The sequence below is a fragment of the Octopus bimaculoides genome, chromosome 28, assembly GCF_046866305.1.
Source record: "Octopus bimaculoides isolate indiv1 chromosome 28, ASM4686630v1, whole genome shotgun sequence".
Lineage (NCBI taxonomy): Eukaryota > Metazoa > Mollusca > Cephalopoda > Octopoda > Octopodidae > Octopus > Octopus bimaculoides.
The window spans coordinates 21,182,914-21,208,841 of NC_142955.1; the positions used below are offsets into that span (position 1 = coordinate 21,182,914).

Sequence of the window (25,928 nt, forward strand, 5' to 3'; positions counted from 1 at the left end):
TATTTCTTTGTGCTTTTTCTGCATATTTAGATCTCTTTGGCCCTCCAGAGGATTTACACACCTGATGCCAAAGTTGACACTGAAGAGAATTCTTTTTTTTTTTTTTTTTTTTTTTTGCATAAAATGATGTTATTTGGGTTTAATGTTGTTGTGATCATAAATTTATATTTTCAGCCTTGTGTATATGTGTGTGTGTGTGTTTAATATGCGTGGCAGTGTTGTAAGAAGTTTGTTTCCCAAACAACATGGTTCCGGGTTCAGACCCACTGCATGGCAGTTTGGGCAAGTGTCTTCTACTATAGCCTCGGGTCGACCAAAGCCTTGTGAGTGGATTTTGGTAGATGGAAACTGAAAGAAGCCTGTTGTTTATATATATATGTGTGTGTGTCTTTGTGTCTGTCTTTGTCCCCCCACCTGCCATCACTTGACAACCAATGTTGGTGTGTTTACATCCCTGTAACTTAGCTCCCCTAGCAATGTGCCAGTGACGCATGAAAGGCACCCATGACAATGACATGTAAAAGTGACCCACTACACTCTATGGAGTGGTTGGTGATAGGAAAGGCATCCAGTTGTAGAAACCAAGCCAAAATCAGTCTGGAGCCTGGTACAGCTCTTCGGCTTACCAATTCTAGTCACAGCATGTAACCCATGCCAACATGGGAAACATATTAAATGATGATGCTAATTCATAGGAGTTGAACATCTTGATGCACATGGAACCCCTACTGCAGGGTTCCAAACAACTGTAAGGGTGAAATGTGCCTAGGAAATTTAATATAAACTTGTGGAGATCTTCGGGGGTTGGTCACGCTTAGTCAGGGTCCTCATCCTCAACCTTGTTGCCAACGGTGGCATGACCAGTTGTTCAGAACTCCCGACAGCATCGCTCTCAGACACAATGGTTCCCCCACAACAAGCAGCAACACACACACACTTATATATATATATACGTATACACACCAAATACTCCATCTGTCTATCTTATCCCCCTATGTTTATTGTTTTAGGGGACACAAGTATTAACAGATGCAGACATCCTGAAGAACTTTGCCCTGAAAGTGACAACATCGAATCGGAATGAGAGAATTGAATTACTAAAATTAGTCAAGAAGTCAGCAGCAAATGGTAAGTGTATACATGCAGACATCCATACATTCATATATATATATATATATGTATACACACGTGCATAAATACAAACATACATCATCATTTAATGTCTGCTTTCCACGCTGGCATGGGTCAGACAGTTTGGCTGAAACTGGTAAGCAGAGAGCTGCACCAGGTTGCAGTCTGATTTGGCGTGATTTCTACAGCTAGATGCCCTTTCTAATACTAACCACTCCAAGGGTATAGTCGGTGCTTTTTACGTGCCAGTTACTCGACACCAGCATCAGCCACAACTATGATCACACTTGGGTTGACAAATCTTCTGAAGCATGACATATCGCCAAAGGCCTCAGTCACTCATCGCTGCCTCTGTGTGGCCCAGTGTTCGAAGGGAGCTTTCAAAATGCCACCAGCGTGGGTGCCAATTACACAACTACAATTTCACTTGGCTTGATGAGTCTTCTTCTCAAGCACAGCATATTGTCAAAGGTCTCGACCACTTGCCATCGCCTCCAGGAGGCCCAATCTTCAAAGATCATGCTTCACCACCTCATTCCATATCTTCCCAGGTCTACCTCTTCCACATGTTCCCTCCACACTTAAAGATCAACACTTCTTCACACAGCTGTCCTATACATGTATAACTATGTATATCAAATTCGCTGACGTGGCCGATGACAGCACCGCATGACTGGCATCCATGCTAGTGGAACACTAAAAGCACCATCCGAGCGTGATTGTTGCCAGGGCTGCTGACTGGCTCCTGTGCCAATACGTAACGAAGCACCATTTGAGCGTGGTTGTTACCAGTGTCGCCTTACTGGCACATGAAAAACAACATTCGAGCAAGGTCGTTACCAGTGCCGCTGGACTGGCTCCTGTGTAGGTGGCACTTAAAAAACACCATTTGAGCGTGGCCGTTGCCAGTACTGCCTGCCTGGCCCTCGTGCCGGTGGCACATAAAAGCTCCCACTACACTCTCAGAGTGGTTGGCGTTAGGAAGGGCATCCAGCCGTAGAAACTCTGCCAAATCAGATTGGAGCCTGGTGCAGCCTTCTGGTTTCACCAGTCCTCAGTCAAACTGTCCAACCCATGCCAGCATGGAAAGCGGACGTTAAACAATGATGATGATATACCATTTAAAACTTTAGCATTTTGATTATTCTGTTTATTTATTCACATTGTTTTGAATTAATCCTGAATGATTTTGAGATTTCAATAATATGATGGTTTCATCCCCATTTTTTTTTTAGATATTTGTGTATTTTTAATTATTTTTGTATATAAATAATTAATTTTCTCTCTTCTTTTTTTTTTAAATCTCTCCATTCACTTCACTCTCACTTTCCCCCCGAACAACCTTCTCCATACTATCAACACCTTCACCACTACCACCACCATCACTATCACCACCCCTACCATTACTATCAACAACACTAACTCCATCTCCACACAATGTCACCCACCCACCCATGACCATCACTGACAGCTCTCCCAGAGAATGCCGTCAAAGGTATATTGCGGTACCTTTTGCTGACACTGGGTCGTTACCAAGACCGTCGGTCCCAGCTGGCTGTACAGGATGTTGTGTCACAGTTGGCCCTCAAACACCCGCAGGCCACCCTCAAGTGTATCTCTGCCTCTCTTGCAAACTTTGCCAATCTTCAGAAGACTTGCGGCACCTCCAGGTAAGTCTTAATTACAGTGTCTGGTGTGTGTGTGTGTGCGTGTGCATCCAGGCCCAGAATGGAAATGCTCCCATGGCTGTGTGGTAAGTAGCTTGCTTACCAACCACATGGTTCCAAGTTCAGTCTCATTGCATGGCACCTTGGGCAAGTGTCTTCTTCTATAGCCTCTGGCTGACCAAAGCCTTGTGAGTGGATTTGGTAGACCCTGCTAGGAATTGAACTTCTGATCTCATGATGGCGTATGTCCCACATTGGGAAACACTGCTCTAATCATTAAGAGTTGTATTACAATATAGTGTGTGTGTGTGTTTTCACTTCTGCTGGTCTGTGCTTTGGTTCAGCTGCTTCTTTTTACACCAACATTAACGTTATGGGACGACTGTAGGAGTGGTGACCACTACAGCCATCCCTTATCGCTTGCCCCTCAATGACTGCAACCTTTGTTTGTCTCCCTTTTTTTTTTTTTTTCAGTAAAGCTATTTCTACCGAGTCTCTACAAGCCCTCATCTGGACATGTGTTGTGGCAGACCAAGTTTTTGCCCCTGACAAATGCAGCTCCACTGATGACCTGAAAGCCCTGGTGAGTGACCATCCCAGTCTGCTACTTCCGGCCTCGGCCATTATCACGGGAGTTTGGCTCCAAACAGAAAAACCCAGGGACTTATGAATCGTCTTCATGCAGTTTCATCTTTTTTATCTCTCTCTAACCTACTCTCTTTAAATCTCCTCTCTCTCTAATGCTCTCTTTCTTCCTCTCCCCCCTCCAGGTGTCTCTACAGTCTCTCCTGCTCTACGGATGCCACTCAGCCCGTCTCAACACACTCAATGCCGTCGCATACAAACACATTTCCAGGTTGTGGAAGAAGGTAAGTGCTTTTGGTTGTGTCTTGCTGTGTGTCCTACTGTGCGTGTGTGTGGTGATGCACCATTGTTAATTGCTGCTGCCAACCAACAGTGATTCCCACCCTGGGGTCTGCAGATCCCTGCTGGTTTGCAAAGGTAGCACTGGAGGTCAAAATTTCATATACACACACACACATAAGGGTCAGCATATTAAAAGGGGTCTGTGGGAGAATTCATTTAAATAAAAGGATTGGGAACCATTAGTCTACTATAGTACTAAATGCTGCAACAGGTATTGCAGCACCAACACCAGGGGTACTACAATACTGTCACCCACACAACAATAACAAGCAATGTAGCTTTTCACTGTGATAGAAATAGCTGTCAAGTCTGTCACAAATCACATCCGTTGTTGTTATAAAAGGAAGGACCCATAGCTGGAGTGCATTTCATTACGCATGTCTGCTTGGTCAGACCAGACCTGGGACTAAACAACTACAAGAGCACCCTAATAATAATGATAATAATTTCAAGTTTTGATTTATGGCCAGCGAATAATAATAATACATTAACCCCAGTGCACAACTGGTACTTATTTTATCAACCCCCATGAGAATGAAAGGCACAGTTGACCACAGCAGAATTTGAACTCAGACCATAAAGACAGGTGAATTCACACTAAGCTATTTTACCTGTTGTGTTAAAGATTCTGCCCGCTTGCCATCTTATTATTTAATCATTTCTACTGGGGGGGCACAAGGCCCCAAATTTGGCGGGAGGGGACGAGTTGATTACATCGACCTCAGCAGGATTTGAACTCAGAACGTAAAGATGGATAAAATGCCATTAAATATATTGCTCAGTGTGCTTACAATTCTGCCGGCTCACCGCCTCAATAATAATAATAATAATAATAATAGTAATAATAATAATAATAACAATGGTGATGATGTTTCTTCTTTTTCTTTCTCTTCATTCTTCCCCTGGTGCAGTCGCCTGCGACCGTGCAGTTGTACAGGGAATATTTGACGTCACTGGAAGGTGCACCACACCTGCTCAGCCTCGCTTCGCTTGTGATGCAGCATCTGCATGACACCAAGAACAAAGAATGCATCCAGGCATGCAAGGTAAGTGAAGCATGTCCAATGCGAGTACCATTGACATATGTTGGGGAATGCATGCGTTCGGGTGGAGTATTTTGGAGTAATTTTATTACAGTCGTTTAAAAGCTACTTGAAGAAGATGCAATGAAAATTGTATTTTATAGTTAATAAATAAGCAAAGGTGTTTTTTCTTCCTGGAAACAGATGAGGGTTAGCAACAGGAAAGGCATACAGCTAAAGAAAATCTGCATGGACTCCATCTGACTCATGCAAGCAGAGAAAGATGGACGTTAAAATGATGATGATGATAGTTTGAATAGCTGTGTGGTAGTCAGATAGACACTCTCCTCAAAATTGTTACAGGAATCAACTTAAACCAATAACGTATTGTCTCTTGTCTTTCAGAAACCATTTTGTGATCTTTACCTTAAGCAAGTATTGGCATATCGATCGACTCCACCCCTGCATCTCTTGGTGAGTATATCTGTGTGTGTGTATACAGGAGGGAATGCTCAAAAGTTCTTGGCTTCAGGAGGATCGGTTAATTGTGATTCTATTCAACATTCTTATTGCAGCAGTCCCTCAGTTTTTCTAAGCCCTGTAAAAGAACTCAGAAAATTGGGTTTCCAACTAAGCCTTTAGCAAACCCTTAAAGCCAGAAACTTTCCAGCTGCTCCTGATGTGTGTGTGTGTGTGTGTACATATATATATATATATATATCTTGTTATTTTATTTTCTGGTCGATACCTGACTGGCTCCCATGCTGGTGGCACGTAAAAAGCACCATCCTAACGTGGCTGATGTCAGTGCCGCCTGACTGGCTCCCGTGCCGGTGGCACATAAAAAGCACCCACTACGCTCTCAGAGTGGTTGGCGTTAGGAAGGGCATCCACCTGTAGAAACATTGCAGATCAGATTGGAGCCTAGTGCAGCCGCTGGCTTTCCAGACCTCAGTCAAACTGTCCAACCCATGCCAGCATGGAAAACGGACGTTAAACTATGAAGATGGTGATATTTTCTCTCCATATAACTATTTAGCATTTTCATCCCTTTTGTTGAATCCATGAAAGGGACAAAAGCTTAAATGAATTTTTTTTTAATCCAAATCCGGACTGCCTTCTTTTTCATTTCTTTTCTGTCTTTCTGTTTCTTTTTTTTTTCTTTTCAATCCTTTCTGTCAAAGACTTTTCCATTCTTCCCAAGCGTCAAACAAATACACCTTCTTGTTGTTCTTTCTCCCAGCTTCATCTTTTACTTTCTATAAATTCAAACTACGTATATATATATATATATATATGTATATATTTCTATACAATTACTTTGTGGTAAGAAGTTTGCATGTGTCTTTATCTCCGCCAACGCAGTCCCTTCACTGTCCTCTCATTGTATGTCTGTGTGTCTCTACTCCAGGAGAACTGCCAGTCCTTGCTCCGCCACGTCAACCATGAAGACTTCAACGAAATCCTGCAGCCTGCTGCACAGAAAGCTACACTGCGCAACCCAGAGATTATACTGCAAGGTAAACTACTGTCAACACTACCACCACCACGCACTACTACTATTACTACTGTCATTGCTACTACCAAAAGACACCTGCCCCAAAAGTCAGAGTACCCATGCTTTTTTTATGGGGGTTTTTCCATGAGCAGTCCTCAAACAACTCCCTATTGAGGATTACACATTGTTGATTTTTTATTTTTTATTTTGTTAGTCTTGTTTACATGCAAAACCCTCACAACACACATACAGACACACATTGTTATTTAAATGTGAATTTAAGCACAAATCTCGTTAGTACATTCATGAAAATATGTGATTTCACTTCGTAAATAGTTGACTTATAGAATCCAACATTGTTTGACGTGATATCTGGACTCAGTGAATTTTGGAAGATTTTTTTCCAACTTTGGAAATGAATAGGAGTTTCATGCTATCAAGCAGAGATTCCAAATTTAAAGGTTTTTCAACGGAAAATATGGAGATATCGAGAAAAAGAATGAATGAGGTACAAAAGCACGTGGTGTAAGAGAATGAAGAGGATTATCATCATTATTACTACTGCTATCATCATCAACATTGTCATCCTCGTCATAATCATACCCATAATCATCATTATTATCATCATCATCATCATTATTATTGTTGTTGTTCTGTCTCCGTAGCTGTTGAATATTTACTGATTGGTGTCCAGTTAGACATGAGCAAGTATGCCCTAGACTTGGCGAAACCCATTGCAAGTAAGTATGTCGCAATTCCTCCTTCATTATACTCACCCCACCACCCATTCCCTACCTCTCTAAAGGTATATATATGCATGTTTATGTGTACTGTTTCCTTCAAATTTTGGCACCCTCCCTTTGTCTCAACTTCCACCATCACCCCTATCACACTCTCTATACTCTACCTCCACCATCTCCACTCTCCATTATAACCACACACACACACACACACACACACACACACTCACATCTCTCTCTCTCTACCTTCTCCTCCGCAGAACAGTTATTTGTCAAAGAAGAAAACGTCCGCCAGTCGGCCAGTAATGTCCTCGAGGCCCTTGCACGACAATGCAGTTCACCTGATGCTGTTGACAGTGTCACAACACATCTGTTTCAAGTTTTAGCAGGTAAGGGATACACTCTACTCACACCCAGGGACTTTTCTTGTGGAGAGGAACTCTTTGATCTCAAGACAAGCTTTAATTTCTTTTTACATTCTGTCACATTTGTCATTAAAATTGAGCTAATCGTTGCTGAATTTTTGCAATTAATCTCAGAGTTCTTTTCATCAAAATTTACATGTAAACATTTAAATAAACCCAGTTTCACTCGGTCGTTACAGAACTGCCATTTTGTCTCCTCGTCCCTGTTTAACATCCATTTTCCATGCATGCATGAGTAGGACTGTTCACAGGAGCCGGCCAGGGAGACAAACTACCTTAGGCTACTGTGTCTGTTTTGGCAGGGACTTTATGGCTTGATGCTCTTCCTAACACTAAACCACTCCACAGAGATAATTATATTTCTGTTTCCATTTTTAATTAGTATCTCTAATTAGTTTTCTCTCTCTCTCTCTCCCACTCCTGTCACCACCACCACAGGTTCAGAAGGCAAGTTGATTTCAGCAGACCAACGCATTGGTGTTCTAAACGGCATCAACAGCCTCAGTCACCACGTGGTCAGTGGTGTGGCTGTTGTCCAGAAACTCACAGCTTCCATCACGGAACGATTCATTCCCATCCTGGGGCAAGAAGGTCAGTATGCACTTCTTTTGTTAATGTTATTGTGTGTAGCATGTGACACATGAACTGGGTGGATGTTAAGGGTGTATGTGTTTATGGTGCATACAAAGTATTGAGTGTATGTATGTATGTATGCATCATGTGTATATATGTGTAGTGGTGTATGGAGACTGGATGTGTGTATATATGTGCACAGTGTGTGAATAGAGATTATATGTATATAGCATGGTGTGTGTGTGTGTGCATGTGTATAGTATATATTTGTGTGCTGCTGTGTACAGTGATGTGTTTGTTTGGTGATCCATGTAATTCCACACTAACCAGTTGATCAGTCGACAGGCAAACAGTGTGTCTGTCTGTGTGTCACCCAACTAGGGTCATCTCCTTTCTCTGTCCTTTATTGTTGCAGTTCATGAGGGGACGTTGGTCTGTATACTCCAAGCATTAACCTCCTGGTGTTCACGTCTACACACTGAAGTCCCGACTGCCCTTGTTGATTGTTTCAAGGTAAGTTGGCTTCATCTTCTGCCTCCACATTTCCACAACCATGCAACTATTACTTGTTGCACATAAACTTTATTCCCCAACCACATGGTTCCGGGTTCAGAGTAACGTTTTTTTTGTTATATTTCTGCTGCTTTTAAATAAATAAATATATATATATATATATATATATATATATATATATGATATAATATAGGATAAAATCTTTATAAGAATTTATCAAATAGTCAGCGTGAAAAAACCCCATAAGGAAAAAACCCATATATATATATATATATATATATATATATATATATATGCCTAGCCACCTTCATTATTTTATAATTTTCTCGTTACCATTTTGCTGAATGAGCCATTGATTCGTATGGCAAATACTATATACTGACAAAGCTGGGGGACAATGGAGTGCAAATTCATCGTAGCATTGCCATTACGACTGGCCTCTCAGAAATCCTTTTCTTGCAAAACAAGTGTTGGTGACTGGAAGAGCATCCCGTTGTAAAATGCTGCCTGAAAGAAATCTCCATCCAAACTCAAGCTAACATGCTTGGAAAATGGATCTTTTATCTTCTATCTTTCACTTGTTTCAGTCATTAGACTGCGGCCATGCTGGGGCACTACCTTGAGGAATTCTAGTCGAATAAATCAACTCCAGTACTTATTCATTTTTTGGGTAAAGCCTAATACTTATTCTGTTGGACTCTTTTTCCAAACTGCTAAGTTACAGGGGATGTAAACACACCAACACCAATTGCTGTGTCTGTGGTGGGGAACAGACAGAGACACACACATGATAGGCTTCTTTCAGTTTCCATCTACCAAATGCTCTTACAAGGCTTTGATCAGCTCAAGGCTATAATAAAAGACACTTGAGCGAGGTGCCATGCAATGGGGAGTCCGAACCCGGCGCCATGTGGTTAGCAAGCAGAGTACTTACCACACAGCCATGCCTGTGCCTATATATGTTCAATAAACAAACAAATGATTCTGTCTTCTCTCTGCCTTTCCAGAAAGGACTCACCCTGAAGACTTCCACATCTGCCGTACGCAATGCCTACATATGTTGTATGGTTTCTGCATTTCATGGTAATTATTGGCAATAATTTCATTTCATTTTTGCATTATTCTCCCTCCCTCTCTCTCTCTCTCTCTCTCTCTCTCTCTACCACACTGTGTCTATCTGTCTCCTTCACTCTTCCCCCTATCCTCCACCTCTCTCTCCCCTATTCTATACTCGATCTGTCACCCTCTTCCTCCCTCCCATCCTCACCTTCCCCTCTCTCTCCTCTCCTCCACGGTCCCCCATCTTTCCCCCCCCCCCGCCTCTCTCCTTTACTCACTCTATCGCTTTTTTTCTCTCCAACAGGTGACACCTTACTCCAGGCACAGAAAGTGGTGCCTCTCCTGTTGCAAGTCGTCGAGAAGGCCAGCAATCAACCGAATCAGACACAATTAGTCACAGAGGCCCTGTCTGCCTCCCGCCTGTTGCTCCAGCTGAGCTTGGCTGACATCCAGTATGAGACGAAGCTTGCCCAGTTCTGGAATGTCGTCCTTGACACCAACAAACTGCTCTTCTTCAACGACAAGAGCCTCTCTTCTCTGTCTGATGAAGGTCAGTTCTCCTTTCACATTCACCCCGTTAGCATTTGAGCCTTCTCATGTCCAGACCAAACATTCTACGTGTTTATATGTTCAAACCAACCAGATCTGGCCTCTCACACCTTCCCTACAATATCAATCTAAAAATAAACAATCACATCGTTCAAAAGCTACAAAATAAAGTTTTATTAACCCCTTCCAGGCGAAAGTCTTTGGAGAAAATGTTTCATTTTCAGATGAATTTTTTTTTAATAATATTTTTAATATTGATTCTGGAATTATCTATTTCCAATATTTTACTTGAAATTTTATTTTGAAAAATCAGTAAAAATGCGATAACTTGTCTTCCCATATTTTTTTTTTTTTTGTTGCTTTTTTTTTTTAAACTTTATCATCAAAAGTAAAGGAGAATTACATATTTAATTTACTCTTTCTTTTTAGCATGACTTCTCAAAAATCTTTTTCTTTTTTATATATTTAGTTTTCTGAGCTTGACGTCTGAGCGTAATTTGTTAAAAAAAAAAACAAAAAAAAAACCCAGAGAAATGCTGAAAATTGATGTATGAATTTGTCTGTGGTTGTTTTTGAAATTCTGTTTTGGATTAGTGTATCTGTCACACTCTGAAAAAGACAAATTTAGTTAACTCATCTTTGCCAGGTAAAGGGTTAATTCAAAACCATGTCACTATCATGAATCATCATTTAACGTCCGCTTTCCATGCTGGCATGGGTTGGACAGGATGACTGAGGACTGGCTGCACCAGGCTCCAATCTGGTCTGGCAAGGTTTCTACAGCTGGGTGCCCCTCCTAACACCAGCCACTGTTATGGGAGAATCCTGAACAGCCACTTGTGAACGAAGGTGGACTCACCAATTCCAATAAGTTAGAACTGAGTGAACTGTCAGTGGGGATTGTCAACGGTGTTGGTTGAACGGTGCTGGTTAACCATGTTAGTTGAATAAGTGAACACTGAGTAGTGTACCTGCGTTCAAGAAGTTCGGAGTGTGTTCTGTCTTAACTTGGATTTCTGCAAGTTATTTTTAGATAACCACAACCATTTATTTGCGCAAAACCATTTTACACCAGATGTGTATACCCATGTCATAACAGCTACCCTGTTTCAAAGCGGAGTGGAGTGGTTGTGAAGGATATTAAAGAGACATGGTATGGGTGAGTTATTGAGTTCATTGAAGCGTCGTGGCATTTATTTTTATTTTTATTTTTCATTGCAGCATTTCTTGATCTCATTTTCATGGTTGAGAAACTCATTCTGGACTTTCCGACAATGGATCGCATCAAAATTTCCAAGTAAGCAAGTTTTTTTTTTTTTCCACCCTACAGTTTTACTTCTTTTTTTTTTTTTTTTTTTTTTTTTTTTTGGCTTTTTTAAAAAAAAAAACCTTTAAGGCAGTGCTCCAGCATGGCCGCAAACTGAAACAAGTAAAAGAAATAAAGGAATAACAAATGTGTATATCTTTGTCTCCCTTTCAAACAGGCCCCTGTACAAAGCCCTTGTGCTCGGCCTGACCCACTCCAGCTGGTTGGTGCGGAAGCAATCAATGCAGTGCTTGAAACGTGTCTTCCACTTTAGCGAGCGCTTGTCGATGGTGGTTGACATCATAGCTGAGCTGGACAACGTGTTGACTTCCATGAAGGTAAGTGACATTTATTTTTCGATGCATGCTAATACTTCGATTCTGACAACTCTGGGCACCGTCTTTAGCAGTAAACATTTAGGATATATATCATCATCATCATCATCATCGTCGTTTAACGTTCGCTTTCCATGCTAGCATGGGTTGGACGATTTGACTGAGGACTGGTGAAACCAGATGGCTACACCAGGCTCCAATTTGATCTGGCAGAGTTTCTACAGCTGGATGCCCTTCCTAACGTCAACCACTCCAAGAGTGTAGTGGGTGCTTCTACGTGCCACCGGCACGAAGGCCAGTCAGGAGGTACTGGCAACAGCCACACTCAAAATGGTGTATTTTACGTGCCACTTGCACAGGAACCAGTTCAGCGGCACTGGCAACACTCTCGCTCAAATGTCTTTACACATGCCACTGGCACAAGTGCCAGGAGAGCGACGCTGGGCAGAGGTGCCGTCAGTTTCACACACCTGATCCCCAACAAACCAAACTGCATCTCTTCTTCTCCTCTTCCTCACATTTCCTCTTTCTCATCCTCTATTCTTATGCGAACCTTTCACTTCCCAATCCGGTCCTCACTGCTCTGCTCACGTTATCATTGCTATCTTGTTGCTCCCCACCCCATCTATACACCCAGGTTTCACTGCTCACTGCCATACTTTTTGCATTCGTGTGAAATCCCTACTCCCTACTCCCATCCCACTTATATTCTGATCCCTGGACCTTGGGAGTATCTCCTGACATTTCAGCACCATCTTTCTCTCCCTCCTTCCCTATGACTGGGTAACCATGTGTCTCCTCTACAGCAGGACACCTCTTTCTATCCCCCTTCTCATCAAAGAATCGGTATTTTACAGAAGGTTTCATGTTTTTGTTACAGTGAATGATGAAATTTTTTACTGATTGGTCAGGTTTGAGAAATTCTGTCCAATCCATGCGAGATTGGAAAAATAGATGTTTATGGTGATGATGATGATGATGATTTTATTCCAACAGATTCCAACAACTCCATCTCTGAGTGAAGATTCTGAAGAACAGGACCCTAAGAAGATCAATGCCAAAGTGTTTGGCAATGCTCTTCTTGCACTTTGCAGAATACCAGATCCAAAACCATCGGAAATTGAAACTTTGGCTCTTGCTGCTTTCGTCTCAGCCCATCATCCTATAATTGGTAAGAAGTACTTCACTGCTTAACCTGCTTCCATCTCCATCTCCTCTCTACTTTCATATATCTATTTGCATCACCAAACTTATACACTACATCATCATCATCATCCTTTCACGTCTGTTGTCCATGCTGGCATGGGTTGGATGGTTTGACCAGGACTAGTAAGCTGGGAGGCTACACCAGGTTCCAGTCTGATTTGGCATAGTTTTTTTTTATAGCTGGATGCCCTTCCTAATGCCAACCGCTCCAAGAGTGTAATGGGTACTTTTTACATGTCAGCGGCACAGGTGCCATTTGCATAGGAAAAGTATCTGCCACAACTGTGATTATGAGTCGTCCATTTAAGCAACCCATTTAAAAGACTGCATTTCATGTGAGACAGCCTGAGATATGCACACACACACACACACACACATCATGGACTCTCGTGTTGTTTTGAGATTTTCGGTGTCATTAATCATAATACTTTTAACATAACTTTTTATTTTTTGATAAAAATAAATGAGTATTGCATGTGTTTTCTTTATTTCATAACTGTATACTTTTCTACCCCCCTGTGGCTATACATATATATATACATATATATATCTGTAAATAATATGTGACAATTATTCGGTAGCCATGATAAAACTCCGAGTTTCGGATGTTGGGGCAGAAACCCACACCGCTATCTCTTTAGTTATTTGGCCAAACGGTCATTTTCATAGCATTCTTCGATGGCGGTGTGGGTTTCCGCCCTGACATCCGAAACTCAGAGTTTTATCATGGCTACCGAATAATTGTCACATATATTTTTACAGATAAATTCCTCCATTTACATAATATTGTGGTCTCTTTCTTTCTTTTGTTGTCTTACCTTTTCTCTCAATATATATATATATAATAGTTATCGCCAAGCCAACATGGCAGTCCCAAAATTAGGACGAAAGCTGCCGTGAATTAGCTCCAAGAAGCCATCGCCTCTAGCTAGCTATGTGACACACGAAACCTGTGTCCTTTATAACCTTCGAACAGGGGAGGTCAGCAGTGTCCCCCTGCTGGTTTGGCATCTGCAGACTAGACTAGTTTCAGGGTGTTGCCCCTTGTCAATGCAGAGTAGCCAAGCCTTAGCCAGGCGGCGCTGCTGACTATCTGCTCGAAGGTTATTTATCTAATTTCAGTGGAATCTATCCACTGGTTTTCAGAAATAGAGTTATTAATATTTCTAAGTCTCTCTAAAGGAGACTGCGGCAGCGGTACTGGAAATTAATAGTTATCGCCAAGCCAACATGTGTCACATAGCTAGCTAGAGGCGATGGCTTCTTGGAGCTAATTCACGGCAGCTTTCGTCCTAATTTTGGGACTGCCATGTTGGCTTGGCGATAACTATTAATTTCCAGTACCGCTGCCGTAGTCTCCTTTAGAGAGACTTAGAAATATTAATAACTATATATATATATATATATATATATATATATATATATATATATATACACTTAATGTGGTAAATATGCAGTTCTGCTCTGATTTAAGTACACTGCAGAATACTGCAGGTAGACAGTGATGAAGAATTGATAATGGCTGATGTCCATAGACTTGAAGAAGAAATCAGGTAGGAAGGTTGTGTGTGTGTATATATACACATACACACACTCTTATGTATGCCACAGCCTGTATAATTTTAACCCTATTTATTTGTGTGTGTCCCCCTTCATCTAACCGTCTTTTGATTCGTTCCTTCTTTTCCACAGTGTCCTACAGTAAACACATGTGGCAGGACATCCTGAAACAGTTGGGGCAAAATGCCAAGACATTTGTCAAAGACCATTCGGACAAATGCCTGGAGATTGTCAGAAATGCAAATTTTGAAACGGTAAGGCTCTCCAGTTTGTCTGTCTCCTTTTCTCTCTCTTTGTCAATCCAGTTCCCATCTGCCTTTTGTTACATATACATACTGTTATTATATTTTGTGGGGATGGTCATAATTTTGCCAGTTTTGTGTGTATATGTATATATATATATATATATATATATATGTATGTATTTATATGCTTGTACATGTGTATATTTATTTGTGTATATATTTGTGTGTGTGTGTACATGAGTTTATTTCTAATATTCTGTGTATGTCTTCTATCCTTGCAGTGTGTAGAGAATGGTGTAGCATCTTTGGTCTCCATTGCACCCGACAGCTTCCTTCCACAGCTTGTCGCTCAGATCTGTGACCAGCTGGAATTGGCAGAGTTCTTACAGGTGACGCAAGATGAGTACGGGATCTTTAGGTGCCCTGAAGGACAGCTGTATGACAAGACTGTCTTAGAGAGGTAACTACTTGTTCTTGTTGTTCTTACCGTTCATGTAACCAGAGCAAATTGACTCCCTGGCATGGCTCTGTGGTCAAGAACAATGCCTTCCAAGCCATGTAGCTGTAGGTTCCAGCCTTCTCCCTGGCACTTTGGCTGAGCGACTATTACCGTCTAGTTTTGTAACTGAAATTTGCTGGCTGGAAACTGTACAGAAGCCTGTTGTGTTTTTGTGCTACCGTTTATCTTGTTTGACTTTTTGACATTGAGATTACTTCACAAAATATAAAACCCACCCCACACCCGGCACTCCATTGGTTGGCAATACGAAGCTTCCAGCTGATCCAACCAACAAAACTGCCTGCTTGTGAAATTAGCATATGGGCGTGGCTGTCCACAGCCACGCCTATGTCTACATTCTTAATTTATTAAAATGATCTCCGTCTCGTCGAGGATCTGCCGTAATTACCAAATGGTAATTAAAACCAAAACCAGTTCTCTAATGCAAGGGAGAGAATTCTAATTCCCATTCTGTGACGGAATCTTTGACAGAACTGGACACTTTTGTCTTGGAAAGTTTTTGAACAAGATCTTTAGAATTAAAAATAATTTTTAAAGAGTGTCACCCATGCTGACTTTAGCCCTAGGCATGGCTGTGTGGTAAGAAGTTTGCTTCCCAACCACATGGTTCTGGGTTCACTGCATGGCACCTTGAGCAAAAGTTTTCTACTATGAGAGCAAGTTCATCAGGATATAGTTGTTCCCCTGGGTGGGCAGCTGTGGGCCTCACAGAGGTGATGCTAAGTGATTGAGAACTTTGACAATTTGCTGTGTTTGGAGAAGACTTGCGAAGCCATAGTTGAGGACAGTAATGATGACACATAAAAGGCACCCACTACACTCTATGGAGTGGTTGGTGATAGGAAAGGCATCCAGTTGTAGAAACCAAGCCGAAATCAGGCTGGAGCCTGGTACAGCTCTCTGGCTCACCAATTCTAGTCACATCAGCTATCCCATGCCAACATAGAAAACGGACACTAAATGATGATGATGATGATGGCTTGGAGGATGCTGCTGGCCTCTCAACAGCATCTGTACACCAATTGTGATATGTAGATGGCTGGTTCTGATACAGTTTCCATTTTTGCTTTTTTTTCAATTCTGCAACAGTGTCTTGAAGAATGAAGTGAAAGAAACAAACATCCGAAGAGAGAACAAACTTTATTCATATGCTGAACAAATGGCCGAGATTGAGCTACGAAAGGTAAGTGATGGTGGTGGTGTTGTTCTTGTTGTTTCTTTCACATCCTGTTTCTACGACATGGTTGGCCCTCTCACGTAGAGACTCAGTCTAGCATGTATTGCAGTATAAGTGTCTGAATACTCCTCTGACATATCTACCAATAACCTAATTCTGAGGCAGAATCAGTGTGACAAAACTACTTTTTGGTTTCATGGTTCAATCCCTCTGATAGGCTTTCACCCAGTGCCTTGATCTCCTGGGTTAGGGCTTGGGCCATGATGAACGACACTGGCTCAAGGTGCCAGCTACAAGCATTGAACCTGCATTCTCTAACACTCTGACCAATCATGCTATTAATAATAATAATAATAATTTCTTTATTAATCACAAAGGTAAAGCCCTTTCTGCTGTTTGCACAACGCCTGAAATTTTGGAGGATGGAGCTAGTTAATTGCAATTAAACCCAGTATTCAACTGGTACTTATTTTATTGACTCCCCCCCCCCCCCCCCCCCAAAAAAAGAATGAAAGTTCTCTTTGATAGAATTTGAACTCAGAACATGAACACAGATGAAATGGTTCACCACATTTCGTCCAGCGTGCTACCGATTCTGCCAGCCCACACATTAATGATAATAGTAATAATAATAATAATGGTTGTAAATTTTGTCACAAAGGCTGCCATTTTGGGAGAGGGGACAGTCAATTACATCGACCCCAGTGTTTCACTGGTACTTATTTTATCGACCCTGAAAGGATGAAAGGTAAAGTTGACTGCGGCAGAATTTGAACTCAGAACCTAGCGATAGGCGAAATGCATTTCACCCAGCATGCTAATGATTCTGCCAACTCACCACCTTTAATAATAATAACAACAATCTTGGAAGCACAGGGTCTCAAATTTAGGGGCAGGGGACTAGTCGATTACATTGATCCCAGTACCCATGCCAACATGTGGGAAATGGATGTTAAATGATGATGTTGTTGTCATTGCAGGAGGTGGAGAAGAAGAAAAGAGCGAAAGGGGGTGATATGAGATTGACGAAGCAACAGGAAGAGAAACTACAGATGGCACTGAAGAAGGAGTCACAGATCCGCAGTAATATACGGATGGTAAGAAGAGGGTTCTGCTTGATGTGTGTGTGTGTGTGTGTAAGTAAACATCGAACAATGAGTGTGAATGCTCAACATCACTTCGATGGATGTAACTTTCCATGATTTTTTGTGTTTTAATCTGTGATGGAGACAAAGACCAATTTTTCAGTGTGATTGGCCTGAAGAATTGTTAAGATAAATGCTAACATGAAACCAATGGTAGCCTTAATACACAAATTAAGTATATATATATATATATATATATAGATATATAGATAGATATATCAGTGACGTGCCACCTATGTAGGCAGTACCTGTCTTGAATATAATAGATCAATAGCAACATTTTCCTCTCATGTCAAAATATGCACCTAATTCAATCTAATTATGAAGGTTGCTCTGATTACTATGCATTAAATATAAAATATTTTATTTGTTTGTAGATTAGGGAGACATCATTCACCCCTGATTTTCAATCTCAGTATTTAAACTACGCATATTATTGCTGTAGTACACATGCTGCGTACATTCCTACAACATTGTTTCCTTTACGTCTTATAAAGGCAGAAGGAAATCTGCCCTCAACTCAGTCACACGCCTGTATTTCGCTTATTTTTTCGTGTTTCATTACATAAATGTTACCAGCTGATATATATATATATATATATATATATATTTAAATATATATTTCGGGAATAAATGATGGATTTTTTCCCTTATGAGGTTTTTTTCATGCTAGCTACTTGATAAATTCTTGTAAAAGAATTTGTCCTATTATTGAATTTATATATATATATATATATATATATATATATATATATATATACACACACACACAAACACACATACTCGTCACTAAATATACTTGTTTATATTTCAGCTGAACAACAAACTGGTGCGTTGCTGCAATACGCTGCACTCTGCAATCAGGGGTGACTGCAATGCTGTGTGCATGTTCATGTCTAACCTGTGTCAGGTCCTCATTCCTCTGCTCTACTCACCGCTTTCTGCTGCACCTGTCTCTCGCCTCCTCATCACCCTTGGCAACTCTGCATTCATGGACAAACAGTTTGGTAAGTGTTCGCTCGTTTTTGTTGCACATGGCTGGGTGTAGGCATAAAAAGAGACGGTGTGTGTGTTTGCGTATGTTTTCTTGTCTGTGCGTATGCATGTGTTTGCATGTGAGTGTGTGTGTGACATCAGGTGTTACAGGTGTGTCAATATTTTTCACCCACTTTCTACAGATATTATCGATAGAAATTATAGCCAGGACTGATTTCCTGCTACAACATTTCATATCGAAACGTCAGGCGGAAACAAACAACGAGATCAAAGACAAAAACATCTGTTGTTTGTTCTCATTGTTTGTCTCATCGCTTGTTTACATCTGACATATCAATACGAAACGGTTTCGCTAAAAATCAGAGCCAACTATAATTTCTATGGAATATCAATAGAATAATATGAAAAACACTGCTAACACAGTAGAATGTGGTGTTGACTTATAAAACGATTTAATATTATATTTTACAGTAATTTACGGTTGCATAATGAAATACCACGTCCCTACAAATCAGGAATTAAACTTTTATCTTGTGACTATTTGTTTATTGTAGGTGAAATGATGAGCCATGCCACTGTCCGAGCTCTCAAGCCATACTGCCAGCTGGAGTCGCAGTGGACACAGGAAGAGGAAGTGCAGCAGGTTGAGCGACTGGTTCAGTTACTGCATGATCGTGTTCAAGCCCGGGTTGGTGGAGGGCCAAAACACCCGTTTCCGGCCTCCACGTTTGCCTACTTTTTCCACCTGCTGTCCGTGGCCCTGTCTGGACAACATTGGCCCCTGAACGATGCCAGCACCACCTGCTTGCGTGCCCTTCAGCTGATCATATGCCACGCTCGCATAAGGCTCAAGACGCACGGTGGGGTTGGAGGGGGCGATGACAACAACAACAAGAGCAGTGCTAAGTCAAAGAACAGCAAGAAGAGGAGGAGGAAGAAGAACAAGAACAACGAAAACGAGAAGAACGATGGTGGTGGTGGTGGTGGCGGCGGCCAAAAGAAGCCGGGAGAGATTGGGGACATTCACCAGGATGAGCAGGTGAAGATAAGGGAGAAGGTGATGATGATGGGGATGGTGAGAATGGAGGAGGACATGGAGGAGGAGGAAGAGAAAGGTGGTGGTGGTGGTGGCAGCAGCGGTGGTGGTGACTCTAGACTGAGCCATGAAGATGAGGAAATCCTAAGAAAACTGGTGAGTCCCTTCTACATTTGTTGTTGTTGTTTAGCCCCTGGTCACTCCTGGTCCAGTGGACCTATGATTAAAGACGTTCCAGCCGTGACCATCCTGTCTTTTATTCAGGCACAGTGTATCTAGGACTACATTATTTAATCTGTCCTTCTTTGTTGTTGTTTAGCCCTTGGTCACTCCTGGTCCAGTGGACCTATGATCAAAGACGTTCCAGCCGTGACCATCCTGTCTTTTATTCTGACATAATGTATCTAGGACTACGTTATCTAATGTGTCCTTCCTTGTTATCCTGCAGACTTATGATCAAGACATTCCATTTGTGACCCTCCTGTCTCTCTCTCTCTTTCTCCTTTGCAGTATGACCCTCAGTTGTTACCCCACAAACCCCTCCTGCAGCTGCTAATCAAACTGATTGGCACAGTGACCTCAACGAAGATCCAGGAGCTCTCCAACACTGCCCTGATCGAGGTGGCACACAGCCTCAGTGGCAACATGGACTGTGCCTTCCCTTCCAACGAAGACATTTCTGTAATGCTGTTGGCGCTCGAGGCCCCATCTCTCTCGGTCAAGAGAGCTGTCTTACAGGTCAGTTCACATTTTGTTTACCTTTTCTGCTGCTGTTGCTGGTCAGGTAGTACGGACATGTTGATGTGTGTGTGTATGTATATATGTGTATATATATATATATATATGTATATGTGTGTGTATATATATATATATATATATATATATAGATGTTTGTGTATGAGTGTATACACGTGTGTGTGGTTCAGTGGTTAGAGTGTCAGGCCTACAATCATGAGGTAGTGAGTTCGATTCCCAGGCTGCATTGTGTGTTGTGTTCTTGAGCAAGACACTTTATTTCATGTTGTTCCAGTTCACTCAGCTGTAGAAATGAGTTGTGACATGTCACTGGTACCAAGCTCTATCGGCCCCTTGGATAACAGGGTTGTACAGTTAACAGGATTCTATTGATCAAAGGATCAAATCCTCTCACCCATGCCGACTTGAAAAACAGACATAAAATGATAAATGTATGTATATGTTTACACATTTGTATATGTGTGTGTTTGAATTTGTATGTGTATATATATATATATATATATATATATATGTATGTGTCTGTGTATATGTGTGTGCCTATACATTTGTGTGTGTGCGTGTGTGCCTATACATGTTTACACCCGTCCCGCTCACGTGCAGTGCCCTCTCTCTCTCATCTTCATCCTCTTTACTCTGTCGGCAGGCGATGACCTTACTGACCAGTGTCCTACCCAACAAAGATGATGACTTTGAAATGTGGCTTAAGGTGGTCAAGAAAATATGGATTGCCAAGTTTGACCAGGAAACTGAAGTACAGGAGCTTGCCAAAGTGTGAGTAGTAGGGGTGGGAATACATTCAAGTTATGCTGGGAGTTGGGGGTGGACTGTTAGGGAGATGAATTGTAAGATGTCTTATGTATAATTGGTTTATTTACCACAGGTTAGAGACAAAACTGAAAATACAGAATCCACCTCCAAAGATGGTGACCACCCTCATCGAAGATGTCATCCACCCTGAAGAAAGTGTACGTCAAGCTGCGGCATCAACTGTTGCAGCAGTGCTGCAGTTGCACAAGAAACAGGTGGCGCCAATGATGCACCAACTGTTGGACAAGTACGGCGAGAAGTTGTTTGTAAGTTGAAAGTTGTTGTTTTTCTTGCTGTGAGATTGGTGTGTGTGTGTGTGTGTGTGTGTGGGCCTCTTCCTGGGTACATGTGTGTGTATATGTATCTACCTAGGTTTATGTTTGTGTGTATATATTATATATGTAGGTACCTATGTGTGTGCATATATATTGGTATATGTGTGTGTATATATATATACATAAACTGTTGCTAGTGTTTCTTTCTACTTTCACCAGCTCCCCCCACCAGAAGTAGACAGTTTCGGACGTGTTATCGGTGAACCAGTTCCTGACGATTGGATGTCACGCAGCGGCATTGCACTGTGCCTCACCAAGATGGCCCCACTACTCCCCAAACACCTCATTGCGCCACTCTTTGCATTCTACGTGCCAAAGGCGCTAGGGGACCGTGCACCGGAGGTGCAAACCAACATGCGTGATGCTGCACTCGCTGCAGTCAATGAACACGGCAAGGTAAGGTAATGTGCTGCTGCACCTTGTACTTTCTGTAAGTCTCTGTGTGTAGACAAATGTATACATTTAAGTGTTTATATATATCTCAGAGTGGGTTGGCGTTAGGAAGGGCACCCAGCTGTAGAAACTCTGCCAGATCAGATTAGAGCCTAGTGCAGCCTTCTGGTTCACCAGTCCTCGGTCAAATCGTCCAACCCATGCTAGCATGGAAAGCGGACGTTAAACGATGATGATGATGATGATGATATATAAATTTGGAGGCAGGTATTCTCTGTATAGAATACACTTGGTAGTGTTCCAAAGATTTGAACTCGATCAGGTAGGGGAGTAAATGTTAGGAGAAGGAGCAAGTTTGGCAAGTTGATATACAAAAAAATATTAAATACATTTAATACAAACAAATGTACATGTTTACATATAAAAAAAAGGGTCTGACTTACACAAAATGGAAATGATATCAAGAATTGAGTTGAGGAGGAGTTTTACAAGTCTAACAACTGTTACTGGGGGATTGTATTAAATGTATTTAATATTTTTTAGTATATCGACTTAGCTAACTTGCTTGGGCTTACAATTTACTGCTATATCATCATCATCATCATCATCATCCTCATCGTTTAACGTCCACTTTCCATGCTAGCATGGGTTGGACGATTTGACTGAGGACTGGTGAAACTGGATGGCTGCACCAGGCTCCAATCTGATTTGGCAGAGTTTCTACAGCTGGATGCCCTTTCTAACGCCAACGACTCCAAGAGTGTAGTGGGTGCTTTTATGTGCATGAAGACCAGTCAGGAGGTACTGGCAATGGCCACGCTTGAAATGGTGTATTTTACGTGCCACCTGCACAGGAGCCAGTCCAGTGGTACTGGCAACGAACTTACTCGAATGCCTTTTCACATACCACTGGCACAAGTGCCAGGAAGGCAACGTTGGTAACGGTCACGCTCAAATGGTGCTATTTACGTGCCACCGGCACGGAAGCCAGACAGCTGGTGCTCTGGCAACGATCACGCTGAGACGGTGCTCTTAGTGATCTACTGGTTCAGGTGCACCTAAATTGTCCGACGAACAAGAAAGTGAAACTCTGAGTAACAGTTTTTTGTGATGTCTTTGCAGCTTTATTGACAAAGCATATTACTCTACCTCCGGAATTCGAGTACTATTTTTCCACCTTGTTTCACATTCATGTGCTTACTCTGGTATATATATATATATGAAATCTGTGACTGTTGTAGGATATCAGTAGCTTCCTCAGTGTGTGTGTATATATGGATCCGTGTGTGTTTAAGTTTATGTACGTGCACATTCACACGCCTGCATTCTTTCTGTCTGTGTATCTCTCTGTCTTTCCATTTCTTCTATAGGATAATGTCAACACACTTCTACCAGTCTTTGAGAACTTCTTATCAACAGCCGCCAACACAGCCAGCAATGATGCTGTTCGGCAAAGTATTGTCATCCTAATGGGTTCTCTGGCCAAACATTTGGACAAGAGTGATCCCAAGGTGAAGCCTATTGTGGCTCGACTGATCAGCGCCCTCTCAACACCATCGCAAGAGGTCAGTAACAAAAGCCCCTTTTTTCTCTTTTTATTTTATTTATTTTGTTTTTGAAGGTGAATGGGGAACAAGCTGGAGATTTAAAGAGAATTGACCAACACTTTATTTTATCTTAACCATAATCATCATCTTCTGTTCATATTAGGCCTGGGTGGTCATGGTTAAGTTGTCATTTAGCGTTATTGTATTCATAGATTGATCAAAAGTCAATAACTTGCTTGCAGGTTCTATTTTTGGCTTGGCATCTACTGCTGGATGTCCTTCCTAACATCAACCCCTACACAGAGTATGGGTGTGTTGTACTGTGGCGCCAACCCTAGAGTGATTTTTATGTTCTTCTCAACAAGGTCAATGTGTTTTTTTGACCCTGTAGGGTCTCCAGTCAATGCCAACCACTTTACAGAGTGGTGGGGGGAGGAGCTTATTCCATTGTAGCTCCAGCACTCTGCTGTCATGCCTGATAAGACTGAACCGTCCACATTAAATGTATGAGGTGCTTATTTGGTCAAGACTGAGACTTAATGAAATAACAGAGAGGTTGATGAGGAGGAGGAGATCCAAGATTGATAGCTGGAGGGGGCAGTGGATAAAAATGGGAAAAGTGCTTTTTATGTGGCACCAGCAGCAATGAGGTTACCAAATACTTTGCAAACATGTGAATAAGTAAAGATTACATTTGACAGAATAATCTTTAACATATAACATCTGTTTTCCATGTTGGCATGGGTTGAACGGCTTGACAGGAGCTTGTAGGGCCAGGGGCCACACCAGGTTCCATAGGCTGTCCTGGCATGGTTTCTACAGCTGCATGACCTTCCTAATACCAACCACTTTATGGAGGCTACTTGGTGCTTTTTATGTGGTACCAGCACCAGCACAAATGCTTTTTACCTGGTACCTCAGTTTTAAGGTATCAATCTTCTCAAGTACAGCAATGTGACACATATCTCAGTCCTTCGTTATCTCATAAGGCCCAGCATTTCAAGATCAGCCTTCAGTGTTTTATCCTATGTCTTCCTCAGTCTCCCTCTTCTACAGCTTCCATCCACTTTAAGTAATTGACTGAATGTTAAAGGGTTGAGATATTAATGTTTGCTGTTGTACTGCTCCAGTGTGGCCTTAGCTGAGCCGAACTATGATGAAAAGTGTTTCCGCATGTGACCACTCCATCTAAACCAGCTATTGTGTAACTTATGGAAGTCTTGGCTCTGACTTTCACCTGATTGACAAGATGTCTGACTGCTATTTCTAGCTGATTCAATGACCATTAAGAGGTTCTTGTTGTTGTTGTTGTTGTTGCAGGTTCAAATAGCAGTGTCGTACTGCTTGCCCCCTCTGGTGCCAGCCATCGGTGCAGATGCCACAACCATTGTGCAGCAGTTGCTGCGGCTGCTGCTGGAGTCTGAGAATTATGGAGAGAGAAAAGGTGCCGCCTACGGACTAGCTGGCCTCGTCAAAGGGCTCGGCATCGTGGCCCTGAAGAAAATGGGCATTATTAACACATTGACAGAAGCTATCAAGGACAAGAAGAACCCACGGCGGAGAGAAGGTCAGTATAGTTTGGGAGGGGTAAGGTGAGCCCTGGGTCGGCCATCAATAAGATCTATGATCAGACATTCCATCCATGGCCATCCTAACTTTTCTCTACACACACGGAACCCAACACTACATATACAATAAATTTCTTTTTTCTAAAACAGTACTGTGGGATTTAAGAGAGATTTGGCTGCTATTTCTACCAAATCTAGCTTCTCTTTAGAGGTCTTCTTCATTGGCTCATACATAAGACGAGGGCGGTTTAGCTGCTACTTCTACCAGGTCTTGCTACTGTTTAGAAGTCTCTCTCTCTCTCTCTCATTGGCTTATACATACATATATACATATGTATGTATGATTTGAGGAAGATTTGGCTGCTATTTCTACCAGGTCTAGCTACCATCTAGAGGCTTCCCTCGTTGGCTCATACATACATAAGACAGTTGGGTGTGATTTGAGGGAGATTTAGCTATCATTTCTACTAGATCTAGCTACCTGGAGAAGTTTCTTTCATTGACTAATACATAAGACAGCAAGGTGTGATTTGAGGCAGATTTGGCTGCTATTTCTACCAGCTCTAGCTACCATATAGAAGTCCTCTCTCATTGGCTCATATATATATTATATATCTGCTACAAGGAAAGCGGTTTCCTTTATAGGGACGGAAACATCCAGAAGCATGACTTGTATCACTACCACATCTACTCTACTACTACTACTACTACTACAACCTTTACTACTGTTTCTACCCCAGGTTCCCTCTTCGCATTTGAGATGCTGTGTACTATGTTGGGCAAATTGTTCGAACCATACGTGGTGGTGATATTACCACACTTACTGCTGTGTTTCGGTGACCACAACATGTACGTCAGACAGGTGAGTATATCTGTACCTCTCTCTCTCCCT

At 41.8% G+C, this 25,928-nt stretch overlaps 1 protein-coding gene across 1 annotated transcript in view; it reads left to right on the plus strand.

The window, feature by feature from the left end:
* Positions 1-25,928, plus strand: part of LOC106872572 (stalled ribosome sensor GCN1) — a 44,124-nt gene that overhangs the window by 1,047 nt on the left and 17,149 nt on the right. Inside the window, exons 2-30 of the mRNA XM_089344836.1 lie at positions 1,011-1,128; positions 2,603-2,801; positions 3,273-3,381; positions 3,569-3,667; positions 4,637-4,771; positions 5,153-5,221; positions 6,159-6,267; positions 6,911-6,985; positions 7,246-7,374; positions 7,849-8,001; positions 8,399-8,496; positions 9,504-9,579; positions 9,860-10,105; positions 11,326-11,401; positions 11,589-11,748; positions 12,742-12,916; positions 14,644-14,765; positions 15,038-15,216; positions 16,366-16,459; positions 17,434-17,550; positions 18,413-18,605; positions 19,149-19,786; positions 20,141-20,368; positions 21,030-21,157; positions 21,267-21,459; positions 21,688-21,924; positions 23,292-23,486; positions 24,789-25,035; positions 25,777-25,898. Coding sequence (XP_089200962.1) covers positions 1,011-1,128; positions 2,603-2,801; positions 3,273-3,381; positions 3,569-3,667; positions 4,637-4,771; positions 5,153-5,221; positions 6,159-6,267; positions 6,911-6,985; positions 7,246-7,374; positions 7,849-8,001; positions 8,399-8,496; positions 9,504-9,579; positions 9,860-10,105; positions 11,326-11,401; positions 11,589-11,748; positions 12,742-12,916; positions 14,644-14,765; positions 15,038-15,216; positions 16,366-16,459; positions 17,434-17,550; positions 18,413-18,605; positions 19,149-19,786; positions 20,141-20,368; positions 21,030-21,157; positions 21,267-21,459; positions 21,688-21,924; positions 23,292-23,486; positions 24,789-25,035; positions 25,777-25,898 — 4,719 coding nt within the window. The remainder of the gene's footprint in view (positions 1-1,010; positions 1,129-2,602; positions 2,802-3,272; positions 3,382-3,568; positions 3,668-4,636; positions 4,772-5,152; positions 5,222-6,158; positions 6,268-6,910; positions 6,986-7,245; positions 7,375-7,848; positions 8,002-8,398; positions 8,497-9,503; positions 9,580-9,859; positions 10,106-11,325; positions 11,402-11,588; positions 11,749-12,741; positions 12,917-14,643; positions 14,766-15,037; positions 15,217-16,365; positions 16,460-17,433; positions 17,551-18,412; positions 18,606-19,148; positions 19,787-20,140; positions 20,369-21,029; positions 21,158-21,266; positions 21,460-21,687; positions 21,925-23,291; positions 23,487-24,788; positions 25,036-25,776; positions 25,899-25,928) is intronic.